We start from the raw sequence: 17217 nt of genomic DNA, 5'->3' as shown, positions 1-17217 counted from the left end.
GATGCAGCTAAGAATTATGTGCTCAAGCCTATGCATTTTAGCCAGCTACCTTCTTTTTATGGAATGCCTTCAGAAGATGCATTAAACTTCATCAGAGAGTTCTATTATGTGGTTACCGATTTTCCTCCACAAGGACTCAACACAGATCAATTGAAGATGAAGTATTTTTCGTACACTTTGAAGGACAAGGCTAAGGTGTGGTTCATGTCTCTTGAACCAAATTCTCTACAGAATTGGGATGTCGTCTATGAGAAATTCATGGCTAAGTACTACTCCAACTTGCGGACTCAAGATTTGGGAGCACAAATTGTCACATTTGCTCAAAATTCTGGTGTGATTTTTCATGAGGCATGGAATCGATTACGGAGTCTTCAGCAACAATGTCCACATCATCATCTACCACCTTCATTACTTAATCAGTTCTTCTATGATGGTTTGGCTCAAAACATTCAATACATGGTGGATAACGTTGCAGGAGGAGATATTGGCAACAGGAAAGCTGAAGATGTCAAGAACGTATTTGAGACGATGGCCTCGAATTCTCAACAAAGAGTGCTAGAGGATGAAGGAAGGCAGCCATCAATGAAGCTACGCCAGGCTATGATGTTACAAGGCAAGTTGTCGAGTTGACTAGGCAAGTGGAACTTTTGAGAGTGAAAGACTCTAAATCTCAACGAGTGATGTCAGTCGAGACTTGTGGGATTTGTGCAGAATCTTGACATGGAGCAAATTTATGCTCGAGAATGGGGGAGCCCATATTTGAGGATGAGACACAAGTTAATGCCTTGCAAGGTTTTCAACCTTATGCTAAACCAGACCCATTTGCTCCAACTTACAATTCGGGGTGGAGGTCACCCAAACTTTTCTTGGAGACAAAATCAAGGTCAAGGTCCGAGTCAGAATGCCCAGAATTTTCAGCAGCCGCAACTATCAATCCAGCCACAATATTAGCAACAGCAACCGGGATTCTATCGCCAGCCGTAGTATCCCAACCAACAAGCTCCATCTAAGAAGCCTTCATTGGAAGATTCATTGAGCACCTTTATCTAGTCAAGCACTCAAAGATTTGAGTCAGTTGAAGCTTCTATGAAAAGGATTGAGACTCAAGTTGGACAGCTTGTAGGAACTGTGGGAGAGCTGGTCAAGCAGAACACCAAGGACAAGTTGCCGAGCAATTCAGAAAAGGCTCATGCTATTTCTATTCTTAGAAGTAGCAAAGTGGTTGATAACAAGGTTGAATATCCACACGCTGATGAATCAAGTTCTCAAGAGGCAGAATTAAGAAAGTCGGGAGAAAAGAATGATGATGCGAAGAAAAAAGAAAAGAAGAAGGATAATGGGCTTCACAAAGCTGCTAATCATTACAAACCACTTATACCTTTTCCCAGTCGACTAAGAAATGCTAAGCAGGATCAGCAGTTTAATGATTTTTATAAGCTGCTATCGAAGGTGAATGTAAATCTGCCTCTACTTGATGGGATTCGAAATGTTCCGGTATATGTAAAGTTCTTCAAAGAAATAGCATCAAAGAAAAGAAAGTTCGTCGATGATTAGAAGATTGTGGTATCTGAAGTGGCAAGTGCAATATTGCAGCATCAACTTCCACCAAAGCAGCGAGATCTAGGAAGCTTTGTTATCAAAATTGCTTTGGGGAATGGGAAGGAGGCATCAGGTATGTTGGACTTGGGAGCAGGTATAAATTTAATCCCATTTTCTATATTTGACCAACTTGAATTAGGGGATCTTAAACCTACTCGTATGCGTTTGCAATTAGTTGATAGGTCTGTTCGTTATCCTAAAGGGATTGTCGAAGATATATTAGTTAAAGTTGGTGGTTTAATTGTTCCTGTTGATTTTGTTGTCTTGGATGTGGAGGATGTGAGAGAGAATGGAAAAGAGCACACTTTGTGGTTAGGTAGGCCGTTTATGGCAACAATCAACACGTTAATTGATGTCAAGAATGGAACTTTGAAAATGACTGTGTTGGGAGAAACAATGTCTTTTTCTATTCGAGATAATAGTGTCATACCTGCTACATCTCTTATGGAAAATTGCTCTTTCATTGATGCTATTGATGCTGCGGTCGAGATGGTATTTTTGCAGGAGAATAGCCTTAATAGTGTACTTGCAGATTCAGAGGCTGTGCAACTCTCAGAACTTTATGAGTTGAGGAATGAGGCGTATGACAATGCCAAGATTTACAAGGAAAAGGTGAAAAAGCTCCATGATCGAAACATTGTGAGAAAGGAGTTACGCCCGAAAATGAAGGTTCTTCTATTTAATTCTTGGATGCGATTATTCTCGGGCAAGCTACGATCTCATTGGAGTGGACCATTTGAGATTGAAGAAGTTTTTCCATATGGAGTGGTCAAATTATTCAATCCGTGGAAAAAAGAATCATTTCAAGTTAATAGTCATAGAGTGAAGCCGTACATTGAAGGAGTAATTCGCCCGAAGGGAGTCGAGTCCATTGTACTCGATGATGTGATCCATGATTGAGCATGAAGAGGTCGAGCTAACGACATCAACTAAAGCGCTACGTGGGAGGCAACCCACGATTTTATTGCTTTGTTTATTTCCTTAAGTTTTAGTTTAGTTTTTTAAGTTGTCTTGCTTCATAGTGATTTGATGGAGTTTATTATTTTTGTGGTTTCAGGAGGGGGTTTCTATGAATTTTATGGGCTTGGAAAGGAGATAAAGTTGATAGGATGGAATTGAGAAAAATTCGAAAGTGACATTAATGGAGCAACATTCAGTGCGAGCCTCAGCTCGCAGTCATCCTGGTTGGCAAATTTTCTTAATTTTGGGCAGACAGTAGAGTCACCGGGGGCACTAATCAATCGGGTTGACTCGTATAACAAAAATGGGGCGAGGAGGACAGAACGCAGTGTGCACCATGGGTGGCTACTCAGCCCGGCTGACTTTTTTTTTTCAAAAAAAAAAAATGAAAATGAATATCGTGAAAATTTGAAGTGGAGCCCTAATTCAAAATTCTGCAACTCTCTCTCTCTCACCTCAACCTACCAGCCTCACAACTTCATCTCCGGTCATCCTCACCGCCATTTTTCAACCGCCACCAGCCATTTTCACCGTCGGACTCCGCGCGCCGTCGACCTTGCGCGACTCAACAGCCGCACCACATCCATCTGCTGCCTCTGCGCGAATCCTCCGGACCCGCACGTTCCTCTAGTCGAGTTAGCACTACCACCCTCCAAATTCCAGACGCTGCCTGCTTTCATCTCCGTTCGTCGAGCCACAGCCGTGCCAACGTCATCGGCGTTCCTGCGCGACCCCATCTCCACAACTCCACCACCACATTGCCTCCGCCTGTTCCAGGCGGCCTCTGTGCAGTTCCCGCATCATCTCTCCATCGTCCACAGTGCGACCGCTTTCTTTTCGACGTCGAGCAGCACACTCACCACTCTCCAGACGTCACTAGCTTCGCTTTCCTTTTCTCTGTCATCGGTCAACTACAGCTTCGACCTCCAATTTTGCTCAGTCGTTCCACCTCTCTACAGCAGCAACCACCGACACTTTGCGTGGTTTTCAGTCACTCAGCCACAGCTGCTATTTGTCCATCATTAGCTCAGGAATGGGGAGAACGAAGAATATTGCTTCTTCAGCTGCACAGGAAATGGAAATAGAACCAAAAATCATTGACATCCGAGATAAATAGGATCCTCCATTGTCAATTGTCAGCAAGGACGAATAGACTTTTTCGGACGTACGGATGTCTATGATCATCGATTGGTGACTTTGGCGAATCATTAGGCTACTTGGACTCAGCGATATCCTCATCTACCACCGTCTTCGGGAGCGCAATGAGTCGCACCATTGCCGACTTGTCAATTTTCAGGGAAGTTTTGCCTTTTCCTTTGCATTATTTCATTGCACTTGAGCATTGAGGACATTGCTCTGTTTTAGTGTGGGGGATGTCGTTATTTCTTATGTGATTTGATGAGTTTGTGTGCGTTGTGATATCTGTTTTGTTTTGAATGTGTGTGTATTTGTGAATCCCTTCATTATTTTAGTTTTGCATAGTAGAGGCTTGATTTAAGTTAGTTTGTTTTTGGTCGAGTCTGCTAGATTTGAGTTGAATCCTTGGAATTCATTGTTGATTGTGACTTAGCTGAGATGAGGTCATTTTTATACTTGTTGCTGTGGGGCAAGTTTATGAGATATGATTGAGGTGATTTGTCCGGCTGAAATTTGAAGGAGTGTTATCATTGCAGTTGCTTAAATACTTGTCTCTAATTCATAAGTGTTCCATCTTGTACAAGTTGATGTGGTAGTTTTCCATTATTGATATTTTGTATTTGTTGGGATTTGTGGAGTTGTATAAAAAAAAGGGAAGAAAATGAAAAGAAAAGAAAAAAAAAAGTTTTAGAGTTTGGGTATAAGAGGGATGCACATCATTTAGTTTTTCACTATTGTTGAATAAATGTAAAGAGACTTGTTGATAAAGCGGCTGCATTAGGTAACTCACTTCTTATGGGGGGCTAGGTCTGATCTGATTGATTATCTCATAGACAAGTAACATGCTTCAGGTTAATTGTGATTTTCATTGATTTTGGGAAATGGTTGACAATGATTCTAAAGAGTTTATGATGTCTATGTTGAGTTGACTGGAAATGAAGTCTCTTAAGTCCAAACTCTACTACGTTGAACTATATTATTTCTTGAGAACAAGCAAATGCTTAATTAGTGTGGGGGGATTTGTTTTGTTGTATTATGAGTCATTTTTCAAGTCATTTTAGCTCTAGGTCTCTTGTGAAAGTGTGTATATATGGGGTGATTTCCATTTTGAATTGTCGAGTTGAGCTTATTATTTTGTTTTTAATGATTTAGGTACTCGACACTTGAAAATGAAGGAATTTTAGGTGAAAAGAGGAAAACTATAAGTGAAGAATCAAGATCTCGGTAACTTATAAGATCTTAATACTAATAAGATTTCAGATATATATATTGATTTGCTTATCACTTTGACTTACTATGGGTGAGAGTTATATAGTAACTTGAGTACTCTGTATCTTGGGTGATAGCGGTTAATATATGATATTTGATTATCTGTATTAGTACTCGTATCCGTATAGGATAATGACATCCCCTTAAGGAGATCAATAATATTTATTGCGCTAAACCCTGCAGGTTGATTAAATTCAGGCGCAATAATAAGGTTTGAGTGGTACTGCTTAAGGATTACAAAGAGATTAATTAATTAAGGCTGTCAGAGCTATAATTAATTAATGGATGTCGGATATTTTAAATACGAGGATTTAATAAGTCTAAATACAAGCCCCGACTCATCACCGACAATAAAGGGGTAAGTCAATATTGGTTCTCTAGTGGAATGAACTGATATTTATAAATTAATTATGGTCTGAGCTGACCATAGATAAATTAATTTATTTGAGGCCCATCTTTATTCCTTGTATCTGGTCCCTGGACTGGCCTAATGTCTCCTAGCCCAAGTAGGGCTAGAAATCGCCCCCTACCATATTGGCGCCCCCTCTCTCTGTTCTGTATTATATAATACAGCTGTCAACTCTCAGAAAAGACACACTGATAATTATTAGGGTTTTGAGAGCAGTAAGAAGGCGCATGAAACGTGTAGGGTGATTTCTAGCTTGGGACTTTCATAGCTCGTTGTCCATCCAACGTTGAAAGCTGAGCGGGATACAGTCGAGAAGATCAGAACTTGAGTCCTTTGACACGATCATCAACGACCTCTGCATCCGCTTCACAAGTAAGTATTTCCTAACACCTATGTGCAGCTGTTAAATTCATAGGAGCATGTTCAAGATTAATCGTTGTATGATAAATTAATAATAACCAAGAAACAATCATCGGGCAAAGCGGAACGTTAATTCAATTTAATATTCCTTCAATTGGTATCAGAGGCCAAGATTAATTTCTTGGCTCTATTATTAATTTATGTACGATTAATAATGTGCGTTGTTTTTATTGCTGTTGTTCTTCGTGGTCTGTTGATTCGTGGAATACGTCGTTTGACGTTGTAATCGTTTTTACCGCGAGAAAATTGTATTTGTTTTTTCCGTTGTAATCTGTAAAACTGAGGAACGAGACAAGAACGACGACGAATTAACAACGATGAACGGTGTAAGGAGGAGGCGTACGGGATCGGGCACATGGGGCTGCGGGCGTCGAGGGGCTGCGCGCGCGCGGGTGCTAGCACGCCGTGCGCAGCATGCCCAGGCAGGCGCCGCGCGGCCGCTGCTGCTCTCGGTTCTGGACGTGCGCTGGAGGCGAGGTGAGGCGGGCTGGGGCTGGGCGAGCGACGGGGAAGCAGCCGGCAGGGGCGGTGCGCGCCCGGGGCCGCGTCAGCGCGCGCTGCGCGCCCGGCGGGCGACGCGCTGCCGCTGCTGTTGCCGCCTGCTGGAGCTGCTGTCGCCGTGCGCTGGAGCTGCTGGAGGCGCTGGACTGCTGCTGCCGCCGGACGTTGCTGGTGGGCTGCCGACTGGGCGGCCGTTCGCGCTGGTGGTTGGCATGTCGGGCTGCTGCGGCGGCCGGCTGCTGCCGTGCGTGGGGGGCTGCTTTGGGAGGTGGCGGCGGCAGCTAGGGTTTCCAAACCCTAGCTGCGTATCTCAAACCCTAGGGGGCCCAAACCCTAATTCCAAAGACGGGCCTAATGTGTTCGGGCCAAGTTTAGTTTTTGGGTTTATTTTATTTTTTTTTTCTTTAAAAATAGAATAGATGTTGGGATTCCACGAATAGGTCACGAAGAATTTTAATTATTTATTTATGTTCTTTGTATGCCGTGGTGTTAATCCATTATGCTCTTTACCTGCTTTAGTTCGTCTCTGTTTGTTAATATATTTTTTTAACTGCGCTTAGACAAGCATGATAGTAGGTTTATTGTTTTCTTAAGCATGCTTTAGAATTCTGCGAGCATGTTTTACATGTTGCGTTCTAGAAAAGCATGATTAGGATTATGTGCTTGAGCATGTACAAACCTTTTGAATTAAAAAGACTAAGCAGTTTTAATAATTTTAAGCAATTGAAATTATTTCTAGACCTCCACATGCGGTCTCTAGACAAAGTGTTTAGCAATATGAGTAACGGTCCACCCCACGTAGCTTACTTCGTATTTGTTTCTCATAAGTTTGTCAGAAGAGGTTTCTATAAAAATATTTAAACCATTAAAGTAGTGGGAGTTATGCAGTAACTGTCCACCCCACGTGGCTTACTTGTGTAATTTTCACAAGTACTTTGGAGAATGGAATTAAATAAGATAACCAAGAAAATTAAATTGAAAGCGGCATGGTCCGAGTGAGTATGTCAATTTCGAGAATTTAATTTTCAAGGTTAAAATGTGGTCATTGCTTAGATATCATATCAAGTACAATGTACAACTCCCCAAGGAGTCCCTTCTTGATGATGATATGGTCTAGTTAAGGTGCCAACTATTAATTTCTTTTGTCAAAAGGTTAAGTTGACATGGAAATTAAATGACTAGGTGAATAGTCTGGTTGAGGAGTTCGTGTGTAACTGTCCACCCCACGTGGCTTGCACATGGAATTCTTTGAGCCGTTGGAGGTTTCATTAATATTGTTTTATCAAAAGGTTACAATATTATTGTTACGAATTTTTGTGCTTCATGTTCTTACATGTTTAAATTCTTTACTTTCAGATATGTCTATGTCTCCGATCATTAATATTTTAGCTAGCAATCCTCTCACCGGTCCTAACTATACCGAATGGAAACACCATATAATGTATATTCTTGACGTTGATGAGCACAGTTTTGTGCTTACCACTCCACGTCCCGCGCCCTTAACTGATCAGTCGACTGATGCGGAACGTGAGGCGCATAGGAGGTGGTATAAGTCGAATAATATGGCCAAGTGCTATATTATGATGACTATGTCGCAAACTTTGCAACTCCAGCATCAGGGCATGGACGATGCGGCGACGATCATGTTAAATCTCTCTGAGGTTTATGGGGAGTCCGAAAGATCTGCCCGCTTTAACATAATGAGAGAAATCTTAGCATGTAGTATGAGCGATGGCAGTTCTGTGCACGATCATGTCATGCATATGAGAAATTTGTTTGACAGGCTTGATCTACTAGGAGGGGGTGTCGAAGGCGAAGCCAAAGTCGATATCATCCTCAAAACTCTCCCCAAATCTTATGAGAACTTCCGTCTCAATGTCGTTATGAGCAAGGTCAACTATACTCTTAATGAGTTGTTGAATGCTCTAGTTACGGCAGAGGGAGTCATGGGCACGCGGAAAGGGAAAGAGATTCTTGTCGCTGCCAAGGGATCTACTTCTTCGTCGAAAGGCGGGAAGAAGAAGTGGAAAGGTCCAAAGGGCAAGAATGACAACGAGGCAAAGCCAAAGTGGACGGCCCTACCGGCGGCGTGAAGAAGCCGACGGGAAAGGGAAAGTGCTTCAAGTGCGGCAAAACTGGGCATTGGAAGAAAGATTGTCCGATGCTCAAGGCAAAGGGACAAGGTACGTCACAAGTTCTAGTAACTGAGACATGTTTAGCTTCGTTTTCTACTCATTCATGGGTAGTGGATACGGGGGCAACTGATCATGTTTGTTACACCTTGCAGGGCTTCAAGCCGACAAGGCAGCTGGAAAGTGATGAGATCACCATCTCCATGGGCAATGCGTCGAAGGTCGCAGCTGTTGCTATTGGAGATTTATCTTTATGTTTTGGTGATGACATTTTAGTTTTGAGAGATATTTTATATGTGCCGGAGTTTCGGCGGAACATAATTTCTATTTCAAAATTGTTTTTGGATGGATATTCTGTTACTTTTGATAGAGGCGTCTCTATCATGAAAAATAACATGACTATTTGTTCTGGAATTTTGAACAACTCTCTCTATACTATTACATGTCCAATTAAAAATTATGTCCATGTTGTATCTACATCACAAATCTGTCATAATCCGAATAAGAGGAAGTATTATTCTCATGAACAATATACGCATGCGTGGCACCTAAGGTTAGGCCACATCAATCTAAATAGGATCCAAAGGCTCGTTTCAAATGGAGTCTTGAAAGACTTTCAAGCTGTTTCATTTAGAACCTGCGAATCCTGTATAGAAGGAAAGATGACGGCAAGGCCTTTTAAGGCCAAGGGGAATAGGGCCTCGCATGTATTAGAATTGATTCACTCTGACTTGTGTGGACCGATGTCCACAAAGGCTCGTGGAGGGTATGAGTATTTCGTCACTTTCATTGACGATTACTCAAGATTTGGGTATATTTACCTACTTCAACGCAAGTCTGAATGCTTTGAGAAATTCAAAGAATTCAAGGCAGAAGTGGAGAAGAAAAGGGGTAAATCTATCAAGTCATTGCGGTCTGATCGCGGTGGCGAATACCTCGGAAACGAGTTCTTACAATACTTGTCAGAATGTGGGATTACATCCCAATTGACTGCACCGGGTACTCCCCAACAGAATGGTGTAGCAGAGAGAAGAAACAGAACTCTTATGGAAATGGTACGATCAATGATGAGTTATGCATCATTGCCTATTTCGTTTTGGGGATATGCTTTAGAAACAGCGGTTTATTTGCTAAATAGGGTACCGTCCAAATCGGTTCCTAAAACTCCTATCGAGTTATGGTCAGGGCGTCAGCCCAGCTTGAACCAAATAAAGGTATGGGGTTGTCCTGCATACGTGCTAGACAAGGAAGCGAAAAAATTGGAGCCTAGATGCGAGTTAATGCTGTTTATAGGATACCCTAAGGAAACGAAAGGTGCTTATTTTTATAATCCTAAGGATCAGAAAGTGGTTGTTAGCACCAACTCACGATTCTTGGAACATGATTATATAAATGAACACAAGTCAAGGTCCGAGATTGTCCTTCAAGAAATCGAAGGCAATGGACAGGCGATTCCATCACCCCAGCCAAGTGTGCAAGTGAATGCACCGCAGGATACTGCACAAACCATTGTCACAGCTGTACCACCACCTCTTCGTCGTAGTGGGAGGGTTGTAGTTCAACCCGATCGATTTATGTTCTTGGGAGAGTCTTCGGATCTTCTTATTGTTGATGAATAAAAGGACATCGACCCTGATAACTTTAGACAAGCAGTGAAAGATACAGATGCAGATTCTTGGTACAACGCCATGATTTCTGAAATAGAATCCATGACTGCTATGGATGTATACGAGAAAACTGAACTACCTGATGGCTTCGAAGCTATAGGTAATAGGTGGGTATACAAGAGAAAGCGAGATTCGGATGGCAAAGTCGTAGCTTTTAAAGCTAGACTGGTGGCGAAAGGATATACCCAGGAACATGGTATAGATTACGATGAAACTTTTTCGCTGGTTGCCATGCTTAAGTCTATCCGAATACTCCTTGCCATATCAGCCCACATGAACCTTGAGGTTTGGCAAATGGATGTCAAAACCGCTTTTCTAAACGATTTCCTTGAAGAAGGAAGGGACATCTATATGCAGCAACCCGAAGGGTTTGTGAAAAAGGGCGAAGAGCATCTTGTATGGAAGCTGAAGAAGTCCATTTATGGACTTAAGCAAGCTTCGAGGTCATGGAACAAACGTTTTGACGAGGTCATTAAATCCTATGGATTTACTCGTTGTGAAAACGAAAGTTGCGTGTACCGTTTAGATGCCAATGGCGACGTGGTTTTCCTTGCACTTTATGTAGATGATATCCTCCTCATTGGCAACAATGTTGAGCTATTATCGGACATAAAGAAGTGGTTATCCGAACAGTTTCAAATGAAGGACTTAGGAGATGCAGCGTACATCCTAGGAATCAAGGTTGTCCGTGATCGCCAGAAAAGGATGTTGAGCTTATCTCAAGCGTCCTACATTGATACTGTGATTGCTCGTTTTAGCATGCAAACTGTCAAGAAAGGCTTGCTACCTTTCAGACATGGCATTCCTCTGTCTAAGGACATGTGTCCTGAGACACCTAGTGAGGTTGAGGAAATGAGGAAGGTACCTTATGCTTCCGCCGTAGGTAGCCTCATGTATGCAATGCTTTGCACGAGACCTGATATTTGCTATGTCGTTGGCATGGTTGCAAGATATCAGTCGAACCCTGGACCAGGACACTGGACTGCGGTAAAGCATATTCTCAAGTACCTGAAGATGACTCGAGATTATAGGCTAGTTTACCAATTAGACAGTCTATTTCCTTTGGGTTACACCGATTCGGATTTCCAGGCTGACCGGGATGAGAAGAGATCTACCTCTGGCTATGTGTTTACCTTGGGAGGTGGAGCCGTATCATGGCGGAGTACAAAGCAGAAATGTATTGCAGACTCCACCATGGAAGCCGAATATGTAGCTGCTTCTGAAGCTGCTAAGGAGGCTGTATGGTTCCGGAACTACCTCTTGGATCTAGCAGTGGTCCCTAATTTGCCTAAGAGTATGATAATTTATTGTGATAACTCGGGTGTAGTGGCAAATTCTAAGGAACCCATGAGCCACAAGGCGACCAAACACATAGAGAGAAAGTACCACATCATACGAGAAATCGTAAGCAGAGGAGATGTGCTAGTTGAGAAGATTGATACATTGGAGAACTTAGCTGACCCTTTCACGAAGAGCTTGCCGCAAAAGGCCTACGAGAAGCATGCTCGAGGGATGGGATTGCGGTTGATGCCACCCACTTAGAGAAAAACTTTCAGTATAAGTGGGAGAAGAAGTGAAGTGTTTGTTGTAATAGCTAGTATTTAGACACATTGTATACTAAAAGTTTTGCTTTAGTATAAGTGGGAGATTGTTGGATTTGTATACTGAAAGCAAGAACGTTTTATGCCTGTATACAATGATTCCTGTGTTCACTATTTTATCTCCTATCTGATTGGGTTCATGATTGCATATGCATGTTCTTTATCTCTATATAAGTAGATTATATGGTGTGTTGTAGATCACAGAAGACCGTATAATTGGAATAACCTTAAGAGATATAATATAATCACAGCCGAAATAACTCTAGGACAAGTTATTGGTTTAGGTTGCGGTATAGATGGAAGTAGTTTGTCTTGACTACTTATCTATACTGGTACGTCATAACGTATTGATAGGACCACAGTGAGATGTATTCTTCTATCTGACTTAAGTGAAGAATCAAGATCTCGGTAACTTATAAGATCTTAATACTAATAAGATTTCATATATATATATATATATATTGATTTGCTTATCACTTTGACTTACTATGGGTGAGAGTTATATAGTAACTTGAGTACTCTGTATCTTGGGTGATAGTGGTTAATATATGATATTTGATTATCTGTATTAGTACTCGTATCCGTATAGGATAATGACATCCCCTTAAGGATCTCAATAATGTTTATTGCGCTAAACCCTGCAGGTTGATTAAATTCAGGCGCAATAATAAGGTTTGAGTGGTACTGCTTAAGGATTACAAAGAGATTAATTAATTAAGGCTGTCAGAGCTATAATTAATTAATGGATGTCGGATATTTTAAATACGAGGATTTAATAAGTCTAAATACAAGCCCCGACTCATCACCGGCAATAAAGGGGTAAGTCAATATTGGTTCTCTAGTGGAATGAACTGATATTTATAAATTAATTATGGTCTGGGCTGACCATAGATAAATTAATTTATTTGAGGCCCATCTTTATTCCTTGCATCTAGTCCCTGGACTGGCCCAATGTCTCCTAGCCCAACTAGGGCTAGAAATCGCCCCCTACCATATTGGCGCCCCCTCTCTCTGTTCTGTATTATATAATACAGCTGTCAACTCTCAGAAAAGACACACTGATAATTATTAGGGTTTTGAGAGCAGTAATGAGGCGCATAAAACGTGTAGGGTGATTTCTAGCTTGGGGCTTTCATAGCTTGTTGTCCATCCAACGGTGAAAGCTGAGCGGGATACAGTCGAGAAGATCAGAACTGGAGTCCTTTGACACGATCATCAACGGCCTCTGCATCCGCTTCACAAGTAAGTATTTCCTAACACCTATGTGCAGCTGTTAAATTCATATGAGCATGTTTAAGATTAATCGTTGTATGATAAATTAATAATAACCAAGAAACGATCATCGGACAAAGCGGAACGTTAATTCAATTTAATATTCCTTCAATTTCAACCATCGGCAGATTTGATCTAATCTGTATTTGTGCTGCACGTATGGCACTTATAGCACTATTAGTGCCATAAGTGCCAAAAAGACCATTTTAAACACTTCCCCTTAGGGTTTAGATATCCATTTGGGGTTTAGATGTTCCATTTAAGATTTAGATTATCCATGTAGGGTTCAGATGTTCCATTTAGGGTTTAGATTATCCATTTAGGGTTTAAATGATGTTGTTGTTTCTGTATTTGTGCTGCACGTATGGCACTATATGGCACTATTAGTGCCATAAGTGCCAAAATGACCATTTTACTTTGTTTTATTTTGAATTTTCGTTGGCACTTGTGGCACTAAATAGTGCCATAAGTGCCAAAAAAGACCATTTTACTTTGTTTTATTTTCAATTTTCGTTGGCACTTATGGCACTATAAGTGCCAACGAAAATTCAAAATAAAACAAAGTAAAATCTTGACACTTATGGCAATAATAGTGCCTAACCCGACCAGACACGCGACCCGCGTGTCTGATCCTACCCGATCCGCCTCATTAAGGGTAAAAACGTCTGAATTTGTAAAATATGGCCAAAATTTAAGTTTTTTTTCAAAAAGTGGCCATAAATTGATTTCCATGATTCATTTTGGCTATCTCAAAATTTTTCTCTTTTATATACTCCCTCCGTCCACCAATTAAAGCCCCATTTGAGGGTGGGCACGGAGACTAAGAAAACTGAAAAAGGTGTTGTGGGTGAAATATAAGGGTAGTTGTTTACTTTTACTAATCTTTAATTAAGAGACTTTTACTTTTTTGATTAACTTTATTATCTTTAACTATTCCATTTAATTTTTAATTTATTAATCTTTGACTATGTCATTTTAATTTAATGACACCAATTCTTTTTTTCTTTTTTTTTTTCCAACTGTCAGTTTTTTTTTTCTTTATTAATCCTTTGTTTCAAAAAGTAGCAGACTACCAGATTTTTTTTAAGGTTTGCATTAGATACACAAAGGAATTCGGAGGTCTGCATGAGAGAAAGCTGAAATTTGGAGGCAAAATAAAATTTCATTTAAGTAGCTGCTGCAAAAGTACAAGGGCCCCTCCAAAACCATTTGGAGGGAAAATCAAACTAATTCTCTATAAATACAGCCATTACTCCTACTTCATTCAATTCTCACCAACCAAAACCAAAAAACAGAAAATGGCCATAGAAAGGCCAAAACTAAAAGATGATGAAAGAAATAAAGTTGCTCAGTGGCTGTTAGAACATAGCAGTGCAGGGAAATTGCAGCATGGAGCCAAAAAGGAGGCGGCACTTCACTTCAAAGTGAACTTGAAGACCATTTGGAAGATTTGGAGCCAAGTCTCCCATCAAAGAGCATGTGGTGTACCTGTCGAGGTAAAATCAATTAGAAAAGGCTGTCTACACAAGGATAAGAAACACATTGATGTTGAAAAAGTGAAGAAACTTTCTGTTTTAGAAAGATCTTCTTTGAGATGCATGTCTACCCATCTAGGTGTGTCTAAGTCTTTGATTCACAAGTGGGTAAAAGAGAGAAAACTGAAACCACATACAAATGCAATAAAACCATTTCTTACCCCTCAAAACAGGTTGTGTCGACTTAGTTGGAGTCTGAAACAACTAAGTTCTCTAAGTGAAGATGGATTTATACAATTTCAAAGCATGTATAACACCATTCATATAGATGAAAAATGGTTTTACCTTACCAAAACTAAGGACAGATACTACCTCATGCCCGATGAAGTAGAACCCTATAGGACATGCAAATCAAAAAGGTATATTGAAAAAATCATGTTTATGTGCGCTGTTGCGAGGCCAATAATTGATGAAGATGGCACAATCATATTTGATGGAAAGTTAGGCATATTTCCTTTCACAACAACAGAACCAGCACAAAGGAATTCGAAAAATAGATCAAAAGGTACAATGGAAGTGAAGCCAATTGCAGCCGTCACTAAGCCAATCATCAGAGCCTGCCTTATTAAAGAGGTAAGCATGATCTATTTTTTTTTTTTAAATTGCTATCAGAATCTGTTCTTTATTCATCACTTAGCCCTTAATATGGCAGATGGTCCCAATGTTCAAAGCCAAGTGGCCAAAGATGTCAAGCAAACACATATATATCCAACAAGATAATGCCAAACCCCACATTAAAGCTAATGATCCAGACTTTCTAGCGGTTGCAAATAATGATGGATTTAAATTCCAAATAGTATGCCAGCCAGCTAATTCACCGGATACAAATGTGAATGATCTAGGGTTTTTCAGAGCTATACAGACCCTTAAAGATCAAAAACCAGCCAAAAATATGGAGGAATTACTAGAGAATGTGAAAGCTGCCTATGAGGAATACCCACCAGAGAAGCTCAACAGTGTTTTCCTCACTTTGCAAGGCTGCTATCATGAAATAATCAAGGCCAAGGGTGGGAATAACTACAAGATTCCCCATATGAACAAAGACAGACTCACAAGACAAGGGCTGTTACCACGTTGTATTCAAGTTGAAGAAGCACTTGTAAGGGACAGTCTAAAGTTCCTACAGATGGAGTCAAGTGAAGAAGGTGATATTTTAAACCTTGAAGATGTCATAGAAGGGCTGAATCAAGTGGAAATTGCAGACTAGAATCCTATAGCTCCAATGTTTACAGGGACAAACACCATGCAACTGTTTTTGAGGGTGTTTGAAATGTAAACCATTTTTTGTAAGCTTAACTGTTTTTAGCATGCTTAAGTACATTATCTTGTTATTGCTGCCCTCAGAATTATAAAAATCATCATAGGGCCATATTATACATATCCCAGATACACAATTGGAACCATAGATGCACAATCGGCACCAAAGATGCAAAATCATCACCAAAGATGCAGAGAAGGCACCAAAGATACACAATCGACATCAAAGATACACAATCGGCACCACAAATGCACAATCGGCACCACAAATGCACAATCGGCACCAAAGATGCACAATCGGCACCAAAGATGCAAACTCAGCACCAAAGATGCAGAGAATGCACCAAAGATACACAATCGACATCAAAGATACACAATCAGCACCACATATTCACAAAAGACATCACAGAAGCCAAGAATCAGAGAAGGCATCACCAGCCATCACCCACCAAAGAAATGAACAAAGAAATCAGATAAGGCATCACCAGCCATCACCCACCAAAGAAATGAACAAAGAAATCAAATAAGGCATCACCAGCCATCACCCACCAAAGAAATGAAAACGACTTCACCTGGTATGAGAGATAGAACACTAGGGAACCATATCCCTAGTTTTTTCAGGTAGGAGATTCGCTCGGTCTCTTGCTCGGCCTCTGACCTCTCTCGTCTCAGAGATGTTGGCGGTGAAGGGGCCTCCGGCATCACCCCGGTTGCTAACCACGTGTCGTAGCCGGCGTCGGGGAGAATGCATTCAGTGATGCCAACATATTTAGTGTACTTGTCGGCCTCGTACCACGCCAACTCTGAGATCTCCGATTCCGGCTGCATCGACGCCGACATGGATGGATCGAAGCCTGAGAACTCAGTTTCCGGCACGAACATTACCGTTTCAGAGCAATCGAAGCCCGCCTCTTGGGAATCCGGCAGCATCGACGCCGATTCAGAGGGATCGAAGCCTGGGAACTCAGTTTCCGGCACGAACATCACCGTTTCAGAGCAATCGAAGCCCGCCTCTTGGGAATCCGGCAGCGTCGACGCCGATTCAGAGGGATCGAAGCCTGGGAACTCAGTTTCCGGCACGAACATCACCGTTTCAGAGCAATCGAAGCCCGCCTCTTGGGAATCCGGCAGCATCGACGCCGATTCAGAGGGATCGAAGCCTGGGAACTCAGTTTCCAGCACAATCGTCTCTTGATTTATAAATCGAGACACATAATCGACAACAACACCCTCCATAGAAGAGGATAGAGGTATTTTTGATGAGGAATTCATGGAACACGACGAAGTGGAGGCGGCTGAGAGAAGATGGAAATTAGGGTTTGAGAATTCTCTAGAACATGATAAGGAAGAACACGAGGAAGTGGAGCGGCAGATGTCAAATGATTCTAGGGTTTGAAGAATTCTCTAGAACACTAATATGGGCTAGGATAAATGGAATGGCCCAAATGTTTAAAACAT

General features: G+C 41.3%; 2 protein-coding genes across 2 annotated transcripts; both read left to right on the top strand.

The window, feature by feature from the left end:
- The first annotated feature begins 743 nt into the window (after positions 1-743).
- On the top strand, positions 744-2499 carry LOC130994216 (uncharacterized). The gene is made up of 4 exons (XM_057919251.1): positions 744-980; positions 1051-1494; positions 1594-1672; positions 1775-2499. Exons 1-4 carry the CDS (start codon positions 744-746, stop codon positions 2497-2499), a joined length of 1485 nt encoding a protein of 494 aa, XP_057775234.1.
- Positions 2500-14265: 11766 nt separating this feature from the next.
- On the top strand, positions 14266-15709 carry LOC130994215 (uncharacterized). Its single transcript, XM_057919250.1, has 2 exons — positions 14266-15075; positions 15155-15709. The coding sequence occupies exons 1-2, from the start codon at positions 14266-14268 to the stop codon at positions 15707-15709; spliced, it is 1365 nt and encodes a 454-aa protein (XP_057775233.1).
- Positions 15710-17217: the final 1508 nt, after the last annotated feature.

This window comes from Salvia miltiorrhiza, chromosome 7 (genome assembly GCF_028751815.1).
Source record: "Salvia miltiorrhiza cultivar Shanhuang (shh) chromosome 7, IMPLAD_Smil_shh, whole genome shotgun sequence".
Taxonomy (NCBI): domain Eukaryota; kingdom Viridiplantae; phylum Streptophyta; class Magnoliopsida; order Lamiales; family Lamiaceae; genus Salvia; species Salvia miltiorrhiza.
This window is presented reverse-complemented; position numbering and strand designations above follow the sequence as displayed.

Coding starts and splice junctions, on each gene's coding strand:
- LOC130994215 (XM_057919250.1), top strand. CDS start 14,266: ATGGCCATAGAAAGGCCAAAACTAAAAGATGATGAAAGAAATAAAGTT. Junction 15,076..15,154: donor GAGCCTGCCTTATTAAAGAG/GTAAGCATGATC, acceptor TTAATATGGCAG/ATGGTCCCAATGTTCAAAGC.
- LOC130994216 (XM_057919251.1), top strand. CDS start 744: ATGGGGGAGCCCATATTTGAGGATGAGACACAAGTTAATGCCTTGCAA. Junction 981..1,050: donor CCGGGATTCTATCGCCAGCC/GTAGTATCCCAA, acceptor ACCTTTATCTAG/TCAAGCACTCAAAGATTTGA. Junction 1,673..1,774: donor GAATGGGAAGGAGGCATCAG/GTATGTTGGACT, acceptor GTTTGCAATTAG/TTGATAGGTCTGTTCGTTAT.